We start from the raw sequence: 26,508 nt of genomic DNA, 5'->3' as shown, positions 1-26,508 counted from the left end.
AAGGCTAGTGGTTGTGGTGGAAGATTGGCAGGCACTATCTGCTGTCGGGCATGGCAGAAGTAGAGAAATCCCAGTGCTTAGGAAGAAACAAGCTGAAAATCAAGGACATTGATACTAAAAAAGAAATGAGGTTAAAAAAGAATAACGTTAGTGCTAACTAAAGCCAGTGTGGTGTAGTGGTTAGAGTGCTGGAGTACGACCTGAGAGATCAGGGTTCAAATCCCCACATAGCCATGAAGCTCACTGGGTGACCTTGGGCCAGTCACCGTCTCTCAGCCTCAGAGGAAGGCAATGGTAAACTCCTGCTGAATACTGCTTACCATGAAAGCCCTATTTGTAGGGTCACCATTAGTCAGGATTGACTTGAAGGCAGTCCATTTCCATTTTTCAACTAAACAGGGTAGCGCAGCCTGAGGCTAATGGTTGTGCTGTTAAGACTGGCAGGCACCATCTGCTCTCGGGCATGGCGGAAGTAGAGAAATCCCAATGCTTAGGAAGAAACAAGCTGAAAATCAAGGACACTGAAAACGCTTTTACTAAAAAAAAAAAAAAGTTAAAAAATCAGGACATTCCTGACAATCACAGACCCTTGAGAAGTATCCTGATGATGGCGCTGTATTGTGGCACTCAGTAATGGCTTTTAGGCTGAAACTTAATGGCAAGGTAGTGAATTCTTTAGGCCCCTGTATTACATAAACACACTGACTCTAAAGCTATTCACAATGAATCAGTCCCACAGACTTCGACGGAGCTTACTCAAAAGTTCAACATGCTTCCGATTCCCAGCCTTGGGATCATTTTGCTCACATCGAGTTGCCTGTTATTGCTGCAGTGTAGTGTGATCAAATCATGCCCCCAAATTAAGCAACAGACAAGACACGTGCCCCCCCCTCCCCACTATGAAAAGTTCCTACTAGGGTGCTCAAAGCATATTTGCCTCTGATGTCAAATTCACTTTCCAGTAAACTGGTTTAAAATGTTTTTTTGTTTTTTTTAAAATGGCACTGAATATCTGGATCCAGAATCTATTTGCTATCTGTTCTTAGCCTCACTGGGGCCAAACTATGTAACAGGGAACTCAGAATGATCACATACGACATTAACAAGGACCTTTTGGAGTTTCCTTGTTAGTTTATACAGACTGTTGGTTTTTATGAACAAGACAAGGGGGTACTCTGCCTCTCTCTCTCTCTCTCTCTCTCTGTGTGTGTGTGTGTGTGTGTGTGTGTGTGTGTGTGTGTGTGTGTTTATTCTGGGACAGTCTACATTTATCTTAGAATTGTCCTGAGTGTTAATATACATATTTTTAAATGTATTCTACTTTTGTGGAAATGCTGTGACAAGCTGGCTGGGGCCACAGTTTTGAAAACAACAATAACAAACAAAATAGTTATCTAATCAATGAAAGAAAGCAAAAGTCCAGGATGAGTATAACTAAAAATTGCAATCTGGGAGCATATTTACACAATTTCTAACATGGCGCCTAATTTTTCTTGCAATTTTTCCTGTTATGCAGAATCTGCTGCGGGTTTCTCGTCACTCTGGCGCCGGTGGTGGGGAAACAAGGAACTCCATAGGACCTGATGCTCCAAATTAGATGTTTGCTGTGTTGTTTGACCTTGTATAACCGATTCCTCTTCTGACGAACAGCTGGTGTGGAATCCCCTCTCCCTGCCCTGCTATTAGCAATGGGAGACAAGCTTCCATTGGCGCAAATAGGCGTTTTCCTCCCACTGCAAATAACAGCTGGGCAGGGGCTCAGTTCTGATCAGGACGGTGACAGAGGCAGAGGGTTAAAGACCTCCTCCCTCCATGCCATGGCCCTGAATCAGTTTCCCCCCGCCCTGCTAGCTATTTGTTAAAGAGAAATCAACTACATAGGAGCAAGCTATATGACACACATCACGTCTAGTTTGCCCCCGATCCATAATATCAGAAGAATAAAGTCCTTCTGGATGAGGACGTGACTCCATCCAGCCCAGCATCCTGTTTCCAACAGAGGCAGATGCTTTTGGGAACCCTGCAAAGAGGGCAGGAAGAGAGCGGCTCCCCCCAGTGAGTCATTTGTCCCCCAACAGGAGGTGATCAGACCTGGGCAGACCCCTCCTGGCTGCTAGAAATCTTATTCAGCCACCCCTTTGGCTATCAAGATAGTGGCAGGCATTGCCCATACACTTTCACAATTGCAGCTGCAATTGCACGAGCTAGTGACTTGTAGGTTAGGGAAGAGGAGCTGAAATTTTCAGGAAGCAGAATAACATGGTAGATAGCGCAGACTGGGCTCCTGTGCAGCATACCACAAAAATAAAATAAAATAAAATTCTGTGTGTAGCTGCATTAATTTTGGCCCCTGACACGCTGGCACTTCTAATTCAGGATGAAATAATATTTCATTGAGAAAAAGATCTGCCCGTAGTGGGGGGTGTAAGAGGAGGAATTCACTGAATCCATAGGAAAAGGGGAACCCATTCCTGAAATGCCTCCCACCCCAGAACCCCATGCCCACACATTTATCTTGGCAAACGGAAATGTTAACATGGCAGCAGCTGCCAGCGGATGCTTCCAAAGTGCCTTTGGCCTGTAAAACAGCCTACTTCTCAAACGTTCCTTTGGCCTCAAGTCTTTGCAGTCCGTCTCAGTGGTGGCCAATCAGTCCTGCTTTTCGCCTTTATGCTTCCAAGGGTAGATCAACTCCCCAACGAACAGCTTCTTGCACAAAGAGCCCCAGGAGTCCTTGGGGTAGCAGCTGTACGTTGGGAGCCTGTACACCTTCACCACCCGGCTGTAGGTCAGGGGGTTTATCTGGGAGGGGAGGAAGGAGTGAGAGAGACAGTTGCAGCGACAGAACCGGAACACAGTCAAATCATGCTATTGCTAGTCGGGCGGTATATAAATTTAATAAATAATAATAATAAAAATAATAATAATAACTGGATGAGCCGAGTGTGTGCGTGTCTGTGTGTCGCTCCTTTCCTGTGCAAAGGTTTGCTCCTCTTATAGTGTTACCTGATGGTTTGGCGATTTCTTTCATACTCTTGAAAAGCAGAAGCTCGGGCCCCAATATTTAATTAATTAATTGATTAGATTTAAACCCTGCCCTTCCTCCCAGTAGGAGCCCAGGGCGGCAAACAAAAGCGTGAGATCACAATCGACACAACAGCATCAACCAAATGGTACTCTCAGTGGGATTTCCAACATGGTTGTAGGTGGAAGGAGGAGCTAGGAGGCTGGGATTCTTAATAATCGCTACGTTCCTAGAAATGGGAACTTCCTGAGGATTCATCATGCGAAGCAGCAGCATTAGGCTATTTTGCATTTCTACAGAATACGCTGCTAAGCGGAGTTCGCTGCAAGTCTGACACTCGGTGATATAATAAGGGCTCTGGCCCTGATCCAGCAAACCACTTGAACATAAGCTTAGCTCAGCATCTTTGTAGAACTGAAGCCTGGTCAGACTGGACAGGATTCAAAATACTGCGGCTGGCACTTCTGACACTGTCTTACCGGGCTAAATGCTTTACAGAAAACTGAAGAGGAGTTCTGTGCAATTCAACAGACTGAAAATTTGGGAAGGGACGGAGCTCAGTGACACAGCATGGACTTTGCCTGAAGAAGGTCCTGGGTCTGATCCCCGGCATCTCCAAGCAGGGCCGGGAAAAGCTCTCTGTTTGAAACCCAGGAGAGCCGCTGCCAGCCAGTGTGGACCATACTGAGCTAGATGGGCCAATGGTTCGAACTGGAATAAGGCAGCTTCCTAGGTTCATATGGAAGTTTGCTCCTGGGTCTGCTGGTCCAATGAAAGGCATCTCTTATTTGTCCTTCTCTGGCATCAAACTGACACCCCAATGTTAATTAAAGGTGGGTGTTGTGAATGCACGACGTTTCTCTACAAATCAGATTTGAAAGCAGGTTTTGTTTTCAAGTTTACTTGCAGCATGCCTTCTAATCAGCTAATCTAGTCTGTAGCAAGGTTTTAAAGGAAATACTCACAAGATGTAGAAAAATGACAGTGGCTTCAGAGTGCTACCCACTCCTTATGCTCAGCCCATGAGCAAACAAAAGCCGTACCATTGAATGCATACCATGAAGGCAGTATCCAGATGACTTGTTCAGCACAAGGTTTTCTTCTTGCACAATGGAATTTCCTCCTCCACCTCTTCCCCCCTTGTGCCCCTAAATCTGTTCTGGGTTTCCCCCCAACCCTCTGGAGCAGATCTGGGGAGGATGTGTGGTGCAAGGGGGGGCACACATCCTGTTGTGCAAGCAGAAATCTTTGTGCTGATAAAACAAGTTAGTTAGATACCACCCGGAGTGTCTAACATACACCTATTCATAAACTACACAGAGAAACTACAGGATATCAGCCAGAAAACAGCCATTTACTTGCATAAAATATCTTTTTTTTTATTGCCACCTTGGGCTCCATTGGAAGGAAGATATAAATTGAATAAATAATAAAAGTAATTTTTTTCATATTCTTCTAAAAGACTTTTAAGAAAAAATGTTGTGTAACCAATTATTTGTTGAACTTGATGTGCTCAGTTGTAGTGTAGATGATTATTATTACTTATATAACACCATCTATGTACAAAAGGTAAACAGAGGAAGAATATACGATTGCTTCAGCTACACATATTTCAGCTTAAATAACAGTCTTGTGGGACCTTAAAGACTAACAAATTTATTCTGGCACACGGGCGTACAGTCCAGTTCATCAGATGCAAGAAGCATTATCCTAAGTTGCAAGTTATATACTCATGTGTGGGAGGTTTTTTTGGGGTGTGTGTGTGTTGCAAAGTGAGGTCAGAGAGCTTTTTATTCCCTCTGACCTTACTGCTTCCTCTTTTGTATATGCAACTAAACTCTCTTGACCATGCCGTTGGAGACTGGAAGGGATCTGGCCTTAGCAACATGTGACTCTAAAAGCACAAAAAATCCCCAGTGCAGGCCATCAAACAATGACACGATTTACCTGCATTAGAAGACGAAGGGGTTTCCTGGCCTCATGCTCAAGGACTCTGAACTTCACGCCAGCTGAAAATATACAAGCAAGAGCAAGCGATGGAATGATACAAGTCTCTATGAGCCGATTGCTTCACTGAGCTAATAAGGCAGTGATAGCCAACATGGTGCCCTCCAGATGTTGTTGGATTCCAGCTCCCATCATCCCTGAACATGGAAGATGCTGGTTGGGAGCTGGTGTCCAATAAACATCTGGAGGGCACCACATTGGCTATCCTTGCCACAGGGATCCCCTAAAAGGTACAAGGGAAGCCGAACTAGGAGGATCACAGAAAAAGGGGCAAACTAGGGAAGAAGCCCAGTTTTCCACTCGCTTTGTTCATGGTTCAAATAATCTGGTGTTTGTTTACATGTGCTGAGCATTTCTGAACCTTGTGCATGCGCAGCATTATGGAAACAATGGGGCAGGACCATAACTCAATGGCAGAGCACATGTTTTGCATACAGAAGGTTGCAGGTTCAATCCATTCCTGGCATCCCCAGCTAGAACCTCTGTTTTAAAACAGCTGCATTGGTTGCCAGTTCATTTTCAGCCCCAATTCAAGATGCTCAAGTTAGTGTTCAAAGCCCTAAATGACTTTGGTCCCAAATATCCAAAAGACCACCTCCTTCCCTACAGACCCTCTCAGGTGTTGAGATCAGCAGATGGGGCCCTTTTGGTAGCTCAGAGGGTGGTGGCCCAGGAGAGGGCACTCTCTGTGGTGGCCCCTAAGTTCTGGAACTCCCTCCCCACAGAGGTGCATCGGCAACTTCACTGTACAGTTTCCGGTGAATACTGAAGACGCACCTTTTTACCCTGGCCTTTGATACCCGAGATGTATATTTTTTAGGATACACCCTATTTTTTTGTGGCGATGTGATTTTAGGTTGCTTGTAACTGTTTTTAACGATGTATTTTAAAACTGTTACAACCTGCCCTGGGACTTTTGAGTGAAGGGTGACAAATAACAATAACAATAATAGTAACAATAATATCAGGTAACAGGTTATGTGAGAGGCCCCTTTCAGGCAGAGAAACCCTGGAAAGCTGCTGCCAGTTTAAGTAGACAATATTGGGTTAGATGGCCAAATAGCCTGCCCTGGCAGAAGGCAGATTTCTATGAAATATTCCACTGGGTTTTGGTGATCTCCCTTCTGACATACTGGTTAGCGTGCCCTTACCTATGTATGCAGCAAGAATACTGACTGAACAGCCAAAAGGTTTCTTAGCTACTGTTACACTTTCCCATAAGTACACTTTGCAGTTGGCTGTTGCCTTGATTCCTGGATTTTACTGTTCTCTTCTTGTCGTTATGTGCCTCCAAGTCGACTACGACTTATGGCGACCCTATGAATCAGCGACCTCCAAGAGCATCTGTCGTGAACCACTCTGTTCAGAGCTCTCTTCTACCTCTACTAAATACGATGCCTGCACAACAGACCCCAGTCCCTGCACCTGCCTTGTGTTCCTTCCAGCATGACCTCTGCCTGTATTCTTTGCTTCAAGGGCTCCCTCCTGACATCTTTTTTATTATGCATTGATGATGTTTTGTGCTCATGATGGCATCGGGGCAGTTACATGCAATCCCACTTTCAATACTGTTTGCGCCTGCAACAGGTTCAGGGTGGACGCACTGCTTCGTTTCCAACGGGTGCATGCCCTGTAACTTCCCGCTGAGATGCCGTAACTTTTTATAACCAAAAATGTTCCGGCTTATTTTCTTCTCCTGCTTTTGTTGTGCTACAGCACTTGAGTGCCCCTCCAGATGGCAACAGTGCAATAACGTTAGGGAAGAATCACAGAACAACTCATAAAGCAGAACAATGCATGGACGGTCCAGGATCAGTTCATCACTAATGCACTATTGTTGGGTCAATGGCATGTTGCAGAACGCATCTGTGGGAAAAGTGCCAATCCGGAGGGGCCCAACATTGTGACTGGCTTCTAGCAGCGTCTTTGTCTTGGGCCTATTGGGCTACCAATGCGTCTGCCTTTCTAGTGACTGGTTACAGCCAAGTCTCTAATGCCAGCTTCCCTCTGCTGCCTAGGCGATGGCCCAATCCAGACTGCCACTCCTACATTCCCCTGCTGTTTTCAAGGCTCCAGCATCCTAGTTGGCCTCTATAGCTCGTAGTCAAACCTGACATCTTCCCCTGGTCTCCTTTTCATGCAATGGCTGGCCTTGTTTTGGGGCTGATCAAGCTCTATTGCAACAAGTCCTTATGTTAAGAAAACCTGGCGTTGTGTTCAAATGTTCCCAGAGCCTGTGGTTTATTTCCAAGGTGGATCTCCATAATAAAGCCACACAGACACAGCAAAGAAAGAAAGAACAAGCCTTTAGGTGGTGAGTGTCAAAAGTATCCGGAACGCTGGGAATAAAGTTTAAAATCTCCAGCTGGGATCTCAAGGATTGGCAATGAACAAACTGTGGTCATTTTGAAGGATGCATTCTGTTCTACTTCAGTTGAAAAGGGGGTCCAATTTAAAGGAACCTGTTTTCTAGAGGGTTCTGCTTTTCCAACAAGAAGCAGATAGGTGAAAATTAAAAACATTGCAAACAAATAACCTTTTACCGTTTTAATATTTTTTGGAAAAGATTTGAGGTTTCATTAAAATGCTGGGTCTGTCCCAAATGACATGGGACTATATGGCAGCAAAGCTCCAAGGTAGGACGAAGCCCTTGATTTAAACGTAAGGCTGAATTGCCTCTAATGCTGTAACTCAGACACAGAATTCCATTGGATTCTATTGACTTCCATTGCTGCTCGGGTGGTTCTTTTTAATTTTCACTTGCCTCTTGCTGGACCACTAGAAATCTCTTGAGAAGTGAGTTCTCTCAGAGAGCCCCTTTTACCGAAGTAGATGAGCGTCGGTCCTTTGAAGCTAGCACAACTTACATATCAAGGTGGTTCTCAGATGCAATGTTAAACCATGGTTTGGCATTATACGCAAGTAAGCCTGGCTACATTAAAAGGGAAGCAGGGGTGTGCAAGCCCAAGGCTCAGGCACATCACAACAAATCACGGTTTGGTGCTATGTATCAGCCATCCCACCGACATCAAGTGGGATTCAGAGTGAATGAGTTCTGGATGCTTCTACGATCCCACTACCACACAGGAATTTTGTTTCAGCAGTGGTGTGTGTTTCTAGGTGATGAAACCCTGGCTGAAAGCATATAAGGCCAGTCTTAATATGCCTGCCACTTGCCTCCGAGCAAAAATTTCCAACTTCTGTCCCAGCCACTACATTACCGCTGAACTCTCACCATGGCTGCAATATAGAGCTTACATGCAAGTCTGTAGGATCGGCAGAGCCGGAGGATGACCGAATAAAAGGGCAGCGAGTTGATGAGGTCCACCAGCAGATGGATCAGGCCTTGCACAATCACCACCAGCAGACGGAGCTAGGAGAAAACGTATTTTTCCCAGTTAAATCTACTGTAGTGCCATCCACTGCTAGACAGCTTGGTGAAAACGTAGGTTTGTCAGATACTCTAACCTTGCCTTCTGAAACAAGAAACTGCAAGACTACAACGTTTGCATCAATTCACTTCTACACAGAAAGATTTTGGAGCAGGCCAATATACCAATGAACCTGTTGTCCTGAGGACTTCTCTGGCACCTGGGAGTGGGGGACAAATCACTCCCAGCCCTGCATACGGTTATCCCACCAGGCACAGGGATGGGCATGAGAAGCTGTGTGCACAGGCCCATCCTACTTATTGTTCATACAGGCACATGACCAAGAACTGGGTTTGATTTGAACTGGGTATCTGAGTCTATGTGTGCCTTGTGGTTTTAAACTGTTGTCACCTGCCCTGAGCTCTGGCGATATGGAGATAATTCTGAATATTCTGCTCCTATTGCCATTTTAACCATTATGTTTTTTCTTTTTACTGCACTCTCAGATAGCACTAAACTATGGTTTGGTGCCACATGGATGAGCCTTCATGAGCCTGAGCAAATCATTGGGTTTGCACACTTCCTGTTCCCTTCGCCTCACACAGCCAGAAGGAACACTTCTCCTTAGTTGCACTTTGAAAGCATCTTGACTTAACATTACATTTAAACCAAGGATCCTGGTTAAAAACAGACAATGGTTTGAAGCTGACTTATTGTGAAACTGTTTTAAATCAGAATCTCCACCCTAAACGTAAGGCTAAGCCAAGATTCTTTAAAGGCTAAACTCGGCAGAAGCCATGTGAGAGGAGGACAGGAAAGAGCAGAGCTCATGAGCCCTTGCTCAGGCTTGTTAGGGCTCATCCACATAGCAACAAACCATGGTTTAGTGTAACATGAAGACTGAGGCATTGTTTTTATGAGATGGCTTAGCCTCAGTCCAAACCCAACTCTGTTCCACTTAAGCTGAGAACTTTTCAACCCTCCTTCGTAACTGTTCTTTATCCCTTTGAGTGCACTTCTATGAAACCAACTAATAAATTTATAAGCGGCAATGTCAGCCGCAGCATAATCCCAAGAAAGGCAAACTTACCAAGGTAAACACTAAATAGTACAAGGCGGTTGTGGGCAGAAGAAATAGCAAGATGGTGAACAACAAAGTGCCGATGAATAGCTGGAGGAGGCAAAAGGCACAAGTCAATTCAACAGCAGCAGAGAATAACCAGAAAAAAGAAATCTAAGTTACAAAGCAGTAGAAATACAAAGCTGCAAGCCTGAGAGAACAGAGAAGAATCTCATCCTTTATGTTCTCAACAAACAGTACTGGGGATTGTCTCAATACATCTGAGTATTTGTTCCTCCACACTAAGGCTTCTTCTACAGCCAAGGTGGGGAACCTCAGGCCCAGGGGCCAAATGTGGCCTTCCAGGCTTCTCTATCTGGCCCTCAGCTCTCCCCCCACGCCACACTTCCCAGGCTACACCCCTCACTGGCCCTGCTCCATACCTTCTTTAATTGCTTTTGCCCAGCTGGAAAGTGGCCTTGAACTATGACCGTGCCTTTTGCTTGCCTGTACGGAGGTGTGTGTGTGTGTGTGTGTGTGTGTGTGTGTGTGTGTGTGTGTGTGAGTAGAAGCCTCTGATTTTTGTACGGCTGGAATGTAACCTCCTGTATAAAGGAAAGAGTCACATCCATTGCTCCACCACTTTTTGCCTCTGGCCACACGCACTCCAGAAGATTGCTCAGAAGGGAGTGTGGACTGGAAGAGATTCCAAACTTTGGCTCTACCGTATGGTATGGATTTGGACAAGGGCGCCATTAAAGGCTAGCAGAAAGGAAGGCAGACAGATTGGACCCACAGGGCACAATCCTGCAGGACAGTTCTTTGTGGAAGAAAACAGGATCTCGTGTGTGTGTGTGTGCATGAGAGAGGGGGGGATGGGGAGAGACACCATTTGGATTTTTCACCCAAGGTGCCAAAATGCCCTGGGGCAAGCTACTGAAGGAACCACAGAGTCATGGGGGAATGGATAGAAGCACACACATTTGATTCTGCTTAGAACTGGATTTTGGAAAAACAGTTCACATTCTTGCAATGGATGTTTTCCAAGGGGTTCTTTGTACCAATTACACAGATGGGTCCTCTGCCAGTGTAGATCCAGCCTGGAGAGGGTTCTAGAGCTGCAACCTGGGAGCTGGTGCTCAATTCCCCTGCCTTGAAAAACGGAGTAGTCTTTTCCCATTCAGTTCCTTGCCAATGTCTGCAGTGGTGGGTGGGGTCAGAGGCAAAGGAAGGCAGGATAATGATACCTGTGAACAATAGGCTAGTTTCTACACACACACACACACACCTACACCCCCACCCACTCACCCCAAGTGATGGGATCCATTTCTGCAATAATTAGATTTGCCATCGGATTATTATTTCTGATATTTTCTATCTTGGCAGAGAGAATTTTCATAGAATCACAGAGTTGGAAGGACCTATAAGGCCATCAAGTCCAACCCCCTGATCATTTCAGGAATCATTTGAAGTAGCAACTCTCTGTACCTGGTTTCCGATTCATTCTTCTTTTTTTATTCTTTTTTTAAAATTCACTTTGAAATCATCGATAGTGTGAATGATACTTTTATCAGTCTACTTTCTATGGGGAATGAGGTGTTGATTGCAGGCAGCGGGGGGGGGACCCTGACTTGATTATCTGCCTTAATCTGCCTCCAGTGCACTTGAAAAGGAATGTAAAGAGGCAATCATTACAGAGTTCAAAATAAAGATCGATACCCGTGGAGACTCGTGAATAAATAGTGATGATAATATCAATAATTCTCTGCAAAAGCAAAAAACAAAAAAACAGAGATCGGAAAAATGAAAAGATATTTGAGGAAAAAGGAATTGGATATTGGATTGTTAACCACTAGGGAGCCACACTTAAAAATGAAATGTAAAAAAGGAGAGGATTCCATCCCCAACACACACACACCCTTCAAAGATTCTAGCCAGTCAATAACATTCAAGGAGGGCGTGAAGGAGGGCCAGACGAAATGTGTGACCTGGGGAGGGAGTGTGTGGCCTGTGAAGAGTCCTGAGGGGCAGATAGAGAGTCTTAGAGGGCCACAACTGCCTTCCCCCCACCTCAAGTTCCCCAACTCCAATGTAAAAGATCATCAACTGAAGAGCTAGAAATGGCCTTGAGTGTCCCATCACCATCAGGGAGGGCTGAACAGCAGAAGCCTCTCGTCCTTGGCCAGCTCTTGACTTCGAAGCATCCGACAACCCAGCAGCACACTCTGCTTAAAGAAGTGACAAAGAGCACTTCTGCAAAGATCAGAGAGGTAAGAGCAGAAGAAACCAGGCAGACAACGGAATAAAATAGAGTGGTAAGGAAGTTCTGCAAAGCCCTAACTCTCCACCGCAGTTTTTTTCTCTTTCTTTTCCCAGAAATTGCAAGGAGGGAAAAAAAAATCCCAATCCAACCTCCACACTGCTCATGCTGTTACCTTGACATTTTAAAAAAGGTGAGAAGCAGATAGAGCTATTTTACAAAACAAAACAAAAAATCCCACCCACCCCACCCCGCGAAAACACACTGTCCACATCCTGATGGGAATGTGTGGGCCAATCCCATCTGATGTGAATTAAACAGAGCCTTTTAATAGAAACACAAAGCAGCAGGTAACTATGGCAACCCTGTTGGGTATGGGTGTAATTATTTGGTGTCTTCTACTCAAATTGCTTTCCTCCCTCCCTGCCTGCCCTTATCACTCCAGTGCTCTGACTTGTATGGCACTAGGCGTCTGCCAAAGGAGTCTCTTAGGGATTAGGCCTCATTCGGCTATAATTGGCTGAGAACTGGGCAGAAAATTGGCCACTGGAGAACGGCGAGATTCGGGACTGAGTGATAAGCAGGAAGGCTGGGCCTGACCATCATAAGGGCAATGAGGACGAGGGGGGTCTGCATGTTCCTGGTACACACCAGCACCCGCGGCGTTGAGGAACAGGCACAAAGGGCTTAATTGTACCTATTAAGGGCTTAATTGTACCTATTTCTGCCAATACACCTACAAATACGGGGGCAGCAACAAAGAGCAAGTGACTGGAAATCATGTCCAAAGAGGCTCTCTGCTGACGCACCTGCGTGGCAGGGGAGTGCGCACGTGTCAGTCCAAGTGGCAGCACCAATTTCTTTCCCCTTCACCCCCAAGCCTGGCCCCCCTGAAAGTCTTCACCTGGTCCAAGTCGTAGGAACATGAATCCACACGCTGCCTCAAGACGTTCCACTTCTTTCCGCGGAACAAGCGCCACAGCGATGACAAGCCATAGATTTTGAGGCAGTAGAGCCTGGGACCAGAGGGGGGGGAAGCACAAAACCAGAGTGAAGAGAAAGCACCTCCGTTCCGGCCCCAAAACAACTCTCTAGGGGCTCGTGCTCCAACAGGGCTCTGCTCAGCCAGCTGACTGACTACGGGGTTCATTCAAACGGAGGCTTTCCACGTTCCTGGCTGAGCACTCCAGTGTGCATCTGCTGGAGGGAGACGGGTCCCTTCATCTATCCGTTCATGACAGGTGACAGTGAGGCCTAAAGCAGAGGTGGGCAACCTCAGACTCAGAGGCCAATTGCTGTCTTCTGGGCCTCACTATTTGGTCCTTGGGGTGCCCCTTCTCTGTAGGCCACGCCCCCCACCAGACACGCTTCATGCCCTCCTTCAGTGCTTCTGCCTGGCTGGCATGTGTCCTTCAAGTGTGATGGTGCCTCTAGCTTGCCTGGAGGGAGAGCTGGGTGCTTGTGTGCAGACCTGCGAGGCTGGCATGTGGCCCACTGTATGAAAGGTAAGAGCCATATCCACTGCTCTGCCCTCTTTCTGTTCTGCCCCTGCCCACTCGATGGCATGTGGCCTTTGCCTGCAAGGCAATACGGAAAAGGGGTCTCCACTCCTACCCTAAAGGCTCAGCTAATATTCTGCCTCAACAAAACATGCACCGTACAACATGTCTTGGAATGCTCTGCAACCCATGGGGGGCTCAGGGGGAAAGGCGTCAGGACTTTTTGGCAGGCAAGCCCATGTGGAAAAGTCTGAAAACCACTGCCTCACGCTACCCCCTGTATTAGCAGGCTTCAGGATAGGAATACCAAGGAACTGAGTCAAAGCACCTAACCATTTCTTCACGATCTGGAGCTCTTGAGCAACCTGTCATACTTAGCTAGGAGATGTAGCATAGCCCTTTCGTATCCTGTTTTTTATGTGTGTATTGCCTGGCATTATTTGATGGATCCCAATGCCCTCATTATGATATTATGCACTTGCTTTCCCGACCCTACTGTTATTGCTTTGGTATTGTTTCCTCCAGCCTGGTTCTTTATCTCTTATAATAAAAATGCAAAAAGAGGGTCAGGGACGGAGGGAAGCACTGATCCATTTAGCTTACCGGTGCCTACACTGGCTTGCCAGGCTTTCAGAAAGGAGCCGTTCCCAGCTCTGCCTGGAGATGCCAGTGACTGAGATTTCTGGCATGCAAAGCTGTGCTCTATGACTGCTACTGATCTGAAGCCCTTCCCCTTTTCAGAATCAGGAATCACTTTTTGACATTTCTGGCCAGATGTGTCTTCCCTCACGTCTCTTTTCCCTTTTCTCTCCCTCCTCTCATTCTCTTTAAAAGAAGGAAAGAAGGTGATGTTAGTGGCGCAACCCGCTTTAATGTGGGACATGACCAACTTGTAGGCCCAGTCCATCCACAGCTGAAGACTACCGCTTTCTATGAGGCTAAGACTGATAGACAAACGGTCAAGGAATATCACTTTGAATGAGTTCTGATCTGTAGGGCCTGTTGAACTGCATCCTAGAGTACTGAAGGAACTAAATGAACTCTCGGAACCACTGTGCTATATTATCTTTGCGAAATCGTGGAGGATGGGTGAAGTGCCAATGACTGAAGGAGGGCTAATGTTGTCCCTATCTTCAAAAAGGAGGAACCTGGGAACTACAGATCAGTGAGCATGACATGGATTCCTAGAAAAATTCTGGAGCAGATTATAAAGCAGTCAGGCTGTCAGAATCTTGAAAACAATGCAGTGATTACTAGAAGCCAACATGAATTTATCAAGAACAAATCCTGCCAGACTAATCTTGTCTCATTTTTTGATAAGGTAACCTCCCTGGTAGACTGTGGGAATGCTGTGGACATAATACATCTTGACTTCCGTAAAGCTTTTGACAAAGTGCCCCATGATATTCTGATTAGCAAGCTAGCTAAATGTGGGCTGGATGGAACAATTATCAGGTGGATCTACAGTTGGCTCCAGAATTGTACTCAAAGAGTGCTTATCAATAGTTCCTTCTCCAACTGGGGGGAGTAACGAGCAGGGTACTGTAGAGCTTGGTCCTGGGCCCAGTGTTCTTCAACATTTTTATTAATGACTTGGATGAGGAGATGCAAGGAATGCTTATCAGATTTGCAGATGATACAAAATTGGGAGGGATAGCTAATACCCTGGAAGACAGAAAAAAAATTCAAAGTGACCTTGATAGGCTGCCTGGAGCATTGGGCTGAAAACAACAGAATGAAATTTAACAGGGATAAGTGCAAAGTGCAAATGTGGCTGTAAAAAAAGGCAAATGCTATTTGAGGCTACATTAACAGAAGTATAGTTTCCAAATCGTGTGAAGTACTAGTTCCCTTCTATTCGGCGCTGGTTAGGCCTCATCTTGAGTACTACGTCCACTTCTGGACACCACACTTTAAGAAAGATGCAGACAAACTGGAACAAGAGGAGGGCAAGAAGGATGATCAGGGGACTGGAAAGAAAGCTCTATGAGGAGAGACTGAAAGAACTAAGCAAGTTTAGTCTTGAGAAGAGAAGACTGAGGGGAGATATGATAGCACTCTTCAAGTATTTGAAAGGTTGTCAGACAGAGGAGGGCAAAGAACTCTTCTCAATCATCCCAGAGTGCAGGACACAGAATAATATGCTCAAGTTGCAGGAAGCCAGATTTCGACTGAACATCAGGAAAAACTTCCTAACTGTTAGAGCCATACAACAATGGAACCAATTACCTAGAGAGGTAGTGGGCTCTCCGACACTGGAGGCATTCAAGAGGAAGCTGGACAACCAGTTGTCAGGTATGCTTTAAGTTGGATTCCTGCATTGAGCAGGGGGCTGGACTTGATGGCCTTACAGGCCCCTTTCCAGCTCTACTATTCTATGATTCTATGAGGCCTCCTGTGCATGACTGATTTTTAAGCAGCCACTTCCCAGTCCTTGTAAGCCATAGGGATGGATCTCAGACATCCATGTTCCACGGGCTAATTTGGCTCTGGAAATGAACAATCTAAAAGGCTCCTACTTGGAGGACTCTGTATTGTAAGTGAAGCTTCTTGCCACTCATCCCGAGGCTCCTGCATCAAATGCTCGACAGCTGTGACAGCCTTGTACTCCTGGTTTCCCATAGTCCAATGGGAAAAGAACGCCACCCTTTTTCATTCCCTGCCACGGTTTCCTTATAAGACCTTGCTTTGTATCCCTGGGCTTCTTTTCTCCAGTCGTCCTCCTTTGTTCAGATACAAAAGATGCAGCAAAGAACATTTTGTTTGGAATGGCCATAGTAAAAGTAACCCTGACGCACTCAGCATGAAATGCGCTATGCGTACATGCTCCCTGTTTTTTTCTGTTTGTGACAGTAAGGAGCACGGCACCCTCTAGTGGACCAGACAAGTGCAACACACTGACTTGTTGATCAGTAGAAAGCTGGGAAAGACTTTAGTTTACCTGAGACCCTGCAAAACAGGGTCTGGATCAGGCCAACGTAGTCCAGCATGTTGTTCTCACAGCAGCCAACCACATGCCCATGGGAAGCCCGCAAGCAGGACCTCAGCACAACAGCACTCTCCTCTCCTGTGGTTTCCAGCAAGTGGCATTCAGAGACATCCTGCCTCTGACCGTGGAGGCAGAGGACGGCCATTATAGCTCTCAGCCAGTGAAATCCTCCACGAATTTCTCTAATCCTCTTTTAAACCATCCAATTGGGGGCCATCCCTGCCACCTGTGGGAGCGGATTCCATAGTCTAACTATGTGCTGTGTGAAGAAGTCCTTCCTTGTACCTGTCCTGAATCTTCCCACATTTCAGCTTCATTGGATGTCCACGAGTTCTAATTATTATTTATTTATTATTTGATTTATATCCCGCCCTTCCTCCCAGCAGGAGAAGGAGTTCTAGTGTTAAGTGAGAGGCAGAAAAACTTTTCTCTGTCCACTTTCTCCACGCCATGCATAATGTTATACACTTCTGTCATGCCACCTCTCACTCGCCTTTCCTCTACGCTAAACGGCCCCAAATGCTGCAGCCTTTCCTCATAGGGAAGCTACTGCCAGTCAGAGGAGACAATACTTCATATGCTCTTTTCCAGCCCCCACTAGGAAAGTTAAGCCAGCACATGAGCAGAGCTTGGAAAAGTTACTTTTTTGAACTACAACTCCCATCAGCCCCAGCCAGCATGACCACTGGATTGGGCTGATGGGTGTTGTAATTCAAAAAAAGTCATTTTTCCAAGCTCTGCACATGATACACTGTACAAGATGTTTCACCATCTTTGTCCCAGTTCAGACACAGCCGTCCTGATCCAACGAGCCATGATGTGTTGGACCAGAAATGAGCCATGTGCCCCACACTCCTCCTTGCGTGCTTTACTTCAATATTTCCTGGTTTGCTAAACACACACTTTTCACTTTTCTATGAATCCGTATTAGGAAACGGTGGTTTGACCGATCCTTACAAACTAGGATGCCAAACTATAGTTTGATATTGGTTTGGTATCCTAGTTTGCAAGGGATCACTCAAACCACAGTTTCTTGGCTTGCATGTTTTGGAAGTTTTGGTTTAACAAACCAGGAAGTACTGAACTGAGGCAACTAATAGAGGGGAGGGAGGGAGGAAAGGAACAAGGAAGTGCACAGGAAAATGGCTCATTCCTGGTCTACAAAGTATGTTTTGTATTGGATTGCAGCCACTGTGTCTGAATCAGGCCAATATCTTATCCTTTTTTCACAACTAAGAGATAGGATAATTCTCCCTATTTTACAGGTGGAGAATGAAGGTTGAGAAGAAGCCTACTTGCCCAAAGGCCACTCAGTGAGCTCATGAATAGTGAAATATATTATCAGGCCCCACACATTGATGAGTAAAGAGGTCACTGTGATTTTCAGTACATGGGCATATGCCTAACAGCAGCAGGAAGGAAAACACACCCACCTGGCTCCATAGACATAAAAGCAGTAGATGTGAAAGGTCAGGAGTGCAATGATGTCAGAGAGGATGGAGAGGGCCACAGTCAGGCCTAGACAGGCTGATAAGCCAACATGCCACAGGATCCTCTCAATGAACGGAGACATCAGGTGGATATAGCCTGAACAAGGGAGAAAAGGAAAGAGCAACACTGAAAAGGAGTATCTCCCCTGAGGCTTCTGAAACACAGAAGGAATCCAAGGCTACCAAAAAGACAAATTTTCCACCTCCCACTAAGAAGGACAAAAACGAAACTTCTCATTAGATCTCCTCTCTGAGGGCTGACCCCATAGGATGGGGGGAGGGAAGGTCCAAGGGCCGCATTCTCTTCTGAGCAACCTTCTGAGGGCCAGTGGTGGGCGGGACCAGAGACAAAAGTGGGTAGAGCAACCAATGTACATTTTACCTTTTGTACAGTAGGCTAGTTTAATCTAGACACTCTGGAGGGCCAGATAGAAAGGCCTAGAGGGCCGTATTCGGCCCCAAGGCCTAAGTTTTCTCACCCTTGCCCTAGGGCAGCCTTGCCCAACCAGGTGCCCTCTAGATATTGCCAGGCTACAACTCCCATCATCCCTAACCAGTGGCCATGGTCGCTGGGAATGATGATCAGTTGGGAGTCCAAGACATTTGGAGAGCACCAGGTTGGGAAAAGCTGCCATAGGGGTTTGCATGTTGATTCAGAGCACCAAATCCCAGGAAGCGCATAGTACCCCTTTGCCTGTCTCACGCGGCAAGTGCACTTCAGCCTGTCAAGGTGAAGGATGGAGGAAGCAGGGTGGAGCGTGGTTGGTCAACGCCACCTTTGCGTCTCATTCAGCGAAAGTGCAGGGAAAGGCTGGAGCAGGTTTGGTTTAATTCTCCAGCGGCTAGCTTCCAAATTCACTCTGCCCTCCAGACTGGAAAAGCATATTTTGCCCCAGAAGCTGACCTCCTCAACGGGTGGTCAAACTCCATGACAGCCTTTGCCATGCCGGTCCCCTCCCATGCAACTCCTGCATGTTTGGCTTCATATCTTGGATTCTACAAATGCTGGAAACTTCAAGCACTTCCAGGTGCTTCCGGACTGTGGCTACTTTCAGGTGGGATTTCATACTGGCAAATTCAGGTTGCGTAACTGAAGTTAACTTGGACAAATCTGCTTCCCCAAAAGATCTCTTTTTTTGTGATAAGGAAAGTGACGGGAAAACGCACTCGAAAGTGTGGGACGACACCTAGGCAACAACCTCTAACCTCCCCGCAAACAAATCAGGATGAACGCTCAGTAAATAGCCAACTTTGTCTAACCTCCCTGCAAACATTTCAGAATAAATTATCAATTACTAGCCAATGTCGTCTAACCTCCCTGCAAACAAATCACGACAACTGTTCAATAAACTGGTTGTCTGCAAAGGACCTTTTTTTTTTTTTTTTTAAAGAGACTTTTCTGATCTTTTCCTGACACACCGGATTTTAATTTTTATCACAGGTGAAAACAGGCGCACTTACTAATCCAAAGGTGGATGTGATAAAGGAAGAACCGTCCCAACACTTGGTCCAAAGCTCTGTTCATTTTCAGACCGGCTGGCACGCCCATCAGCCACTGCAGAAGATCTTGGAGCTGCTGGGCCACATGCTGTCAGGAAGGAGGAGACAAAACAGCCGGAGTTAGCGGAAAGCTGTTCTGCTGTGTGTGCAAAGCACTCCCTGCAAAAAGCCGAGATCATCTGAAAGGGTTTGTTACTCTTTCCCTTGTGGAAGGAAAAAGGGAAACGTTCTCATGGTTGCACTGGAAACATCCAGCATGTTTGGATTACACAGCAAGCTTTGTTGGTGGGGCTGGATTTTATTTTTCCATGTCAGGGAGGGGGGGGGAAATGCTTGACAGTAAAAAATAAAATAAAGGCAACTTTTCCAGAAATTGGATTGCCAGTTGGCAACTCAGCAAAAATTCAGAATTATAGGAGAGCAAGTGGTCTGCAGAAAAGTAACACCGAGCACCTTAGGAAGAGTTAGGAGTGCGAATGAGGTGGAACGGAATGGAGATATGGATTAGGTCCATCAAGATCAGTGGGCCTAAGAATACAGTATTCTCTGCTGCACTGTGACCTAGACTTGCAAAGGGCGGGAGGGAAGGTAGCCAACGTGGGAATGAAGGGAAGAGGAGACCTGAAAGGTGCATTAGAAACCCATTTATAAAGGCCCAACACATTTCAAATGGTAGGACTCTTACATGAGAACGTAAGAGCCCTGCTAGATCGGCCTATAGCCTACCTAGCTGAAGAGTCTGCTATTACAGGGGCCAACCAGATGGCTGCGGGAAGCCCACAAGCAGGTCATGAGTGTAACAGCCCTCTCCCCATTTGTAATTCCCAGCAACTGGTATTCAGAAAAATACTGCCTCCACTACTGAAGGTTAACATCGCCATCATGACTAGAAGCTATTGAGAGCCTTATCCTCAGCGAATTTGTCAAATCCCCCTTAAAAGCTGTCCAAGTTGGTGGACATCGCTGTATCTTTGATGCAGCAAATTTCATAATTTAGCTTTGCAGCTAAAGCAATCCTGCATGCTCTCTGCTGCCGCTAGTCAGTAAGAATGACCTCCAGGCAAGCAGGCGGGATTTTTTTCTTTTCTTTTTTACAAAAATTGGTGCTTTATTTTCTTTTTTATAATGATTAATACAAGTGCAACAAAATGTGTGTGGGATAATTACTATTGTGCATTTCCAAGGCTGATTTATTTATTTATTTGTATTTATATCCCATCTTTCCTCTAAGGAGTTCAAGGTGGCGTACACGGTTCTCCCCCTCAGGTTAGGCTGAGAGGCAGCGACTGGCCCAAGGTCACCCAGTGAGCTACATGACTGAGTGGGGATTTGAACCCTGGACTCCCAGCTCCTAGTGCAACCCTCTAACAATTACACCACACCGGCTCTTCTTTATATAGAAGATAAAATATTCAAGACTGTGGGGGTGTCACATATAAAGAAAAGAGTTGCCTCTTTTCAAGCATACCTAATATGACTGAGTCTCTCAAGTCTTTGAAAGTATATGGAGCTTTCTACCGTGAACTACAGATACTAACCTTTAGAAATCTGCTATTCTTTAGATGTAAGCGCATTGTTTTACTTACAACAACAGAGTCCTATTTACAGTAAAGTATGGCTCATGCCTAAAGACATATTCCCAAGATAAGTAGTTCTGCTCTATTTATCAGTTGACCTAGAGACATTCATGAAGGGCATTCTGCAATTTATCTGGTGCCTCGATAGTGGCAGTTCAGGATTCTCCCCTCCCTAAATATTTAATTGTTTTGAAAACCTTCATCTGAAGCATCAGTGATAGACACAGCTGGGATGGATTTGTGTTCAAGTAGCAACAAAAAATGATCTTGGGAACAGCTTAGGAGATGAGTTTTATGTCTACCTTCAAGGTCACTTGCAACATTACTCTTTGTGTCCACCGAAGCGGCTGACAAGTAATTGCCAATACCCTGCAATGCAGTGGCTGGACCACTTGCCCCCTCCTGACTCCTTAACACCTTGATGTTGCCTGAGCAGAGCTAGCTGGCAGTACTTTATCGGGGATGATTCTGACATCTGGGGTGCCTTGGATGGAGTTGGGCGTACAGCACTCATGTCTCCTTTACAACCTCTGTCCTTCACACAGCACAGAGTGAAACTATGGTGTTCGCTCCAACAAGAGACAGTGACGGCCACCACCTTGGATGGCTTTAAGAGGGTCAGACAAACGCATGGAAGATAAGGCCATCAATGGCCCTAAGCTACAATGGCTATGGTTCTGCCTTCATTGCCAGAGACAATTTGCCTCTGAATACCAGTTGCTGGGAATTGCAGTTGGGGAGAGTGACATTGCGCTCAGGTCCTGCTTCTGGGATTCTCATGGGCATCCAGTTGGCCACTGTGAGAACAGGATGCTGGACTAGATGGGCCATTGCCCTGATCCAGCAGGGCTCTTCTCAGGTTATGTCCATTCTGAAAGCAGACGGAGATTCTATTTCTCCAAGGTCTGCTAGACAAACGTCTCTTTGCTCTCACTCTTCCCTTTAATGGGCTTACAGCACCTCCCGAAATGGCCAAACACAGTTACTGTGCTTCCTGCTATCCCCACAATGCATCTGGCGTGCAGGACGAGTAAACTCACTTTCCCCACCCCTCATACAATGCTGTCTTCGGAGTACACTATCCCCTTCCAAACGCTGCCTCCATATTCGAGAGTCACCCTGCCACACACATCCTGCACAATTTAAAGAGGGAAGAATTTATGTGCATCTGGTCACGAGATGGAAATGACGCGAAGGGAACTGCAAAACAGCATGGGACACTCATGCCAAAGGATTAAAACACACACGCACACGGGAACAAATCCTTTCAATGCTACACGTTTTATTCTCAGGAGCACTCTAGTGCTGCTGTAGTCATGCAGCACAGCTGCTGTGAAGGCAGCAGCAGGCAGGCTGGGTTGGCGGAGAGCCTGGCGTAGGGTCTAGCGACAGGAGGGTCTGGACGATGCTAGTGGGAAGGGGGAGGTTGAGATGATCGAAGGCCAAGGAGCCTGGGAGGGCTGAGTTCCATGTGCTAAATCAAATTGAACCAATATTTGGCTGCAGATCTCTAGTTTCTATGATTTATGGACTGAGGTTCTCTCCATATTTGCCACATTGCTTTCAGCAATCAAAATTCAGCCACAGGCTAGAACAGTTTTCATTAATAACTGCTTTGCTCCCAGCTGAGGCCTGGCTGGCTACGATCCAGGGCTGATCTGTGCCGCCACTGACTTCCATCCTTGCTTTTTCAAGAGAAGAGCAAGACACTTTAAAAATAGATCTTGTTTAATATTTAGAGCATTCACTGGAATTAAAGATTGAAACATCTGAGAGTGCCGTTCTAGAGGGAAGTTATTTTGTGGTGCGGCACATGTTTGAATCACTTGGGGTCTGCATGTCAGTCCACAGGATTGCAGATCCATAAAGCTGTGGTTTGCAACATAGCCTGGTATGTACCCCATGGTGCTTACTGAACAGTTTTGGAATGGATCTGGGGTGGGGTGGGTAACCCACAGCCTAAAATAGACAATGCTTTTAGCTGCAGTCATTCATATTAAGAGTGCCTGACACAGAGGATTCAGGGCTGGTCTGAAAAACGTTGGTGACTGAGGTGGAAAATCCATATGGCATTCAAATGCCGACATGGGGCACAAGGCACTAGAAGAGGGGTGGGGACCCTCCAGTTTGTGAGGCCATTTTCCCCAAACCTCGCTCATCAGATGGCATCACAGATGCCCGGGTGAAATGTGGACTTGAACTCTGATCATGCCTCTTGCTTCTCTGGATGGAGAACAGAGAGGGATGTATGCATGCGTGTGCAGAAACTAGCCTGTACCACAATGAAATTCACATTCATTGGCCACACCCACTTTTGCCTCTGGCCCCGCCCACTACTGGCATATGGCTGCCCGAAGGTTGCTCGGAAGGGAATGTGGCCCCCTGGCCGAAAGGTTCCCCCCACCCGATTTACACTTCGTCACATTTGTGTCTCGCTGTTCCTCAGAGTGGCACATATTGAATCAACCCGTTTTGTCCTCATAACAGTCCCGACAAGCCAATTTTTTAAAATTATTGAAATATTTATAATCTGCATTTTTGTACAAGTATATCAAGGCAGTAGATGACGTACAAGATAACAATAAAACCAGTAAAAGCATCACTAAACCCAACATTAAAAACATCAATAAAATGTCAGTAAATATTGGTTGCTTTATTGCAAAGGCCTGTCTGAACAAGACAGTTTTCATCAGATGCCTAAAAGGAGGCAGGGACGGTTCCTGTTGAACCTCTGCTGGAAGGGACTTGCCCAGGGCAGGACCTGCCGTACTAAAGGCTCCGTCCCTAGCCAAGGCCAACCAAACCTCAGGAGCTGTGAGGAACCCACCGGAAGTGCCCCATCAGAGGATCTCAGTGATCGAGGTGGAGCTCAAGGGATCAGATGGCCCTTAAGACACTCTGGGTCCAAGTTGTCTAGGGCTTGGTGAATTAACACAAGTACCATGAACCTTGCCCAGTAGCAAATCAGCTACCACTGCAGCTCTCTGGAAAGAGACGTACAAAGAGATGCTGTCTAGGGCCAAACCAGATGTTACGCCATTCACATAATTATCAGTTGCACAAATCAGTTGTGTAAATTTCAGCTAGCTGGGGGAGAGGTCCAGATGAGAAGGCTGGCAGGCCAGGTGTTTATATGGCTTTAACCCTTTGCCACATGCAAAGGGTCTCTACTTCACACAGGCAACTGCTTCAGAGCCTGTGGCAAGTGACCCACCACAGCATCCATGCTGATATTGTATTAGTTAATGCTCACAGGGGGATGGCTCAGCCAAAAACTTACATCAGCCATTGGAACAAGGGCGTTGGCTAGGTGACCAATCCGATTCTTCTGGTACAGCCAGGACATCAGCAATATCCCCAGAGCCACATCGATCAGGAGAGAAACAAAGATGTTGGCTTTTCTGAAACCAGGGCACAAATAAATAAATGCAGGTTCAATACCAGAGAGAGAAACAGATGGATCTCTGACAGTAGACACTTTCCCTCCCAACACTGCTGTCGTAAACCACCTTGGAATCAGTTCAGCAGCTAAGGCCCTCCTCCGGGTACCAACACATCAGGAAGCCCGGAGGACAGTTAAACGATCTAGGGCCTTTTCTGTAGTGGCCCCTGAATTGTGGAATAGCCTCCCTGAAGAAATACGCCTGGCGCCTACGCTGCTATCTTTTCGGCGCCAGGTTAAGACCTGGCTATGCTCCCAGGCATTTTAATGTGTTTACTTTTATATTTCTGTGGTTTCTGTTTGTGTTTATTATTGTTCGGCTGTTTTTATTATGATATTTGTATTTTAATCTTTTTGTACACCGCCCAGAGAGCTATTCGCTATGGGCGGTTTAAAAATGGAACAAATAAATAAATAAATAAATAAATAAAAAGGTAGAAGATAAAAATGCTTTTAAATAAATAAACAAATGGCTCATTAAAATGTAGGCAGGAGCAGTTATCTTCTCAAGTAGTGGTTCCCAACCTTTTTTCCCCACGGACCACTTGAAAATTTCTGATGGCCTGGCAGACTGATTAATTTTTCTGACTGTTGTAGCTATTGTGCGGTGCTAGATGCTGAAAGATTTCAAATTGAATTCCATTGCTTCTTTTATTTTTTATATTCTAATATATTGTATTACAATCTGCATTCCATAGAGCTCAAGTTGCTATACAATAAGATACAATATGAGAAATGAAAGAAGCGTTCAAAATACAATTAAAAACCGATATGAATATTTGAATGTGGACCACCTCAGTGAGCTCGTGGACCACAGTTTGAGAGCCCCTGTTCTAAAGTACGCTGACCAACATTGAAAGAATAATTCGGCACACGGTATGGAATGGTATGATCTGATTTATTATGGAGAAGGTCTGAAAAGCTGATTGTTGTGCCCTGTTTGACTTTCATAATCTGTTTCTGTATCTGGAATTCTTTTTGATGTGCTTCATACAAACTTGTTGGAATTGAGCCATCATATTAAACCTGGTTTAGACCTCAAAACATAATTTTAAATTTCCAAACACGTAAGTAGACCATGGCTTAGAGCTGCTTCTTTGCTTGCCATCTGCTCAGCCCTCCAGTCTCTGGAAGTAAAGCAACAAAAGCAATGATAACTGTCAATTCAGACATCACACCAATCCATAGTTTGAAGTGGTTTTGCAAACCATAGTTCCTGATTCCTGATAGTCAGCCAATCCAAACGATGGTTTGCCAATTCAGACATCACACTAAGTACACTGTAGCTAGGCGTCCTTAACCATGGTTTGCCATGATGTCTGAACTGAGCCAATATCTAAATACCCTGTAGAATTATTTGAACAGTGACATCAACACTGATACCAATAAGATTAAATATACAGTTGAAATGCACCCCTAATTTCATTTTTGGCTTCTCAACTACCTTCCTCCAACCTTCTTGGAGGATGCTATTTCCTTATTTTGATTACTGCAACTATTAGAACTCTTCCCCTCTGGTTACCACCGCAAGGATTCTGCAAAAATGAGGCCTGATTCATGGAGCCACAGCAGCAGTGGCAACATCTTGTGTTACCCAGCACTTAATGGCATTTATCTGTGCCCAGCACAGCACAGCACAGCATTCTGCCCTGTCTCCTGCAAGTGAAATCCTCATGCATCCTGATTTTCAGCTGCAGGACAGCTTCTGGGGCTCTGATGGACCTGAAAGGCCCAGCATCACTTGCCATGTTGAGGCAGGCACAGGAACCAATTCTGGTCAAACTATCTGCACACCCCCATTGCGAGGAAGGACTATAGCTCAGTGGTAGAGTATCTGCTCTGCATGCAAAAAGTCCCAGGTTCAGTCCCTGGCGTCTTTGGATAGGGTCGGGAGAGACTCCTGCCTGCAACCCTGGAGAGCCACTGCCAGTCAGTGTAGACAATACTGAGCTAGATGGATCAATGGTGCTGACTCACTATAAGGCATCCAATGTTCCAATAGCTGCATTATGCCAGCAGATCCTGCATGCATCTAGCAGAGTGGTCCACAGGACTGGGACAATTCATTCAGTGACAGTTTAAAAAATTAAAAAAATTGGATATGGGCTTTCTGAGCTAAAAAGTTTCAAAACTCTACCCTGAAAAAACAAATTGATTCAACTAAATACACAAACAAACAGATTCAAATAAATATATAAGGAATACATTGGTGCGGTTGGATCCTGAAATGCTGGATGTTCTCAAGAGGGCATCTGAGTTAGCTGCAGCTGAGGAACAGAGCTGAGGCA

The 26,508-nt window shown here is 45.8% G+C and overlaps 1 protein-coding gene across 1 annotated transcript in view; it reads right to left on the bottom strand.

The window, feature by feature from the left end:
* Positions 1-523: 523 nt before the first annotated feature.
* PIGQ (phosphatidylinositol glycan anchor biosynthesis class Q) overlaps positions 524-26,508 on the bottom strand; it is a 40,269-nt gene continuing 14,284 nt past the window's right edge. Inside the window, exons 4-11 of the mRNA XM_061600019.1 lie at positions 24,059-24,179; positions 19,163-19,289; positions 17,645-17,798; positions 12,628-12,739; positions 9,494-9,574; positions 8,291-8,405; positions 4,973-5,034; positions 524-2,802 (exon numbers count right to left, since the gene is read on the bottom strand). Of these exons, the coding sequence (XP_061456003.1) occupies positions 2,650-2,802; positions 4,973-5,034; positions 8,291-8,405; positions 9,494-9,574; positions 12,628-12,739; positions 17,645-17,798; positions 19,163-19,289; positions 24,059-24,179 (925 nt within the window). The 3' untranslated portion in view covers positions 524-2,649. The remainder of the gene's footprint in view (positions 2,803-4,972; positions 5,035-8,290; positions 8,406-9,493; positions 9,575-12,627; positions 12,740-17,644; positions 17,799-19,162; positions 19,290-24,058; positions 24,180-26,508) is intronic.

The sequence above is a fragment of the Rhineura floridana genome, chromosome 17 (assembly GCF_030035675.1).
Source record: "Rhineura floridana isolate rRhiFlo1 chromosome 17, rRhiFlo1.hap2, whole genome shotgun sequence".
NCBI lineage: Eukaryota > Metazoa > Chordata > Lepidosauria > Squamata > Rhineuridae > Rhineura > Rhineura floridana.
This window is presented reverse-complemented; position numbering and strand designations above follow the sequence as displayed.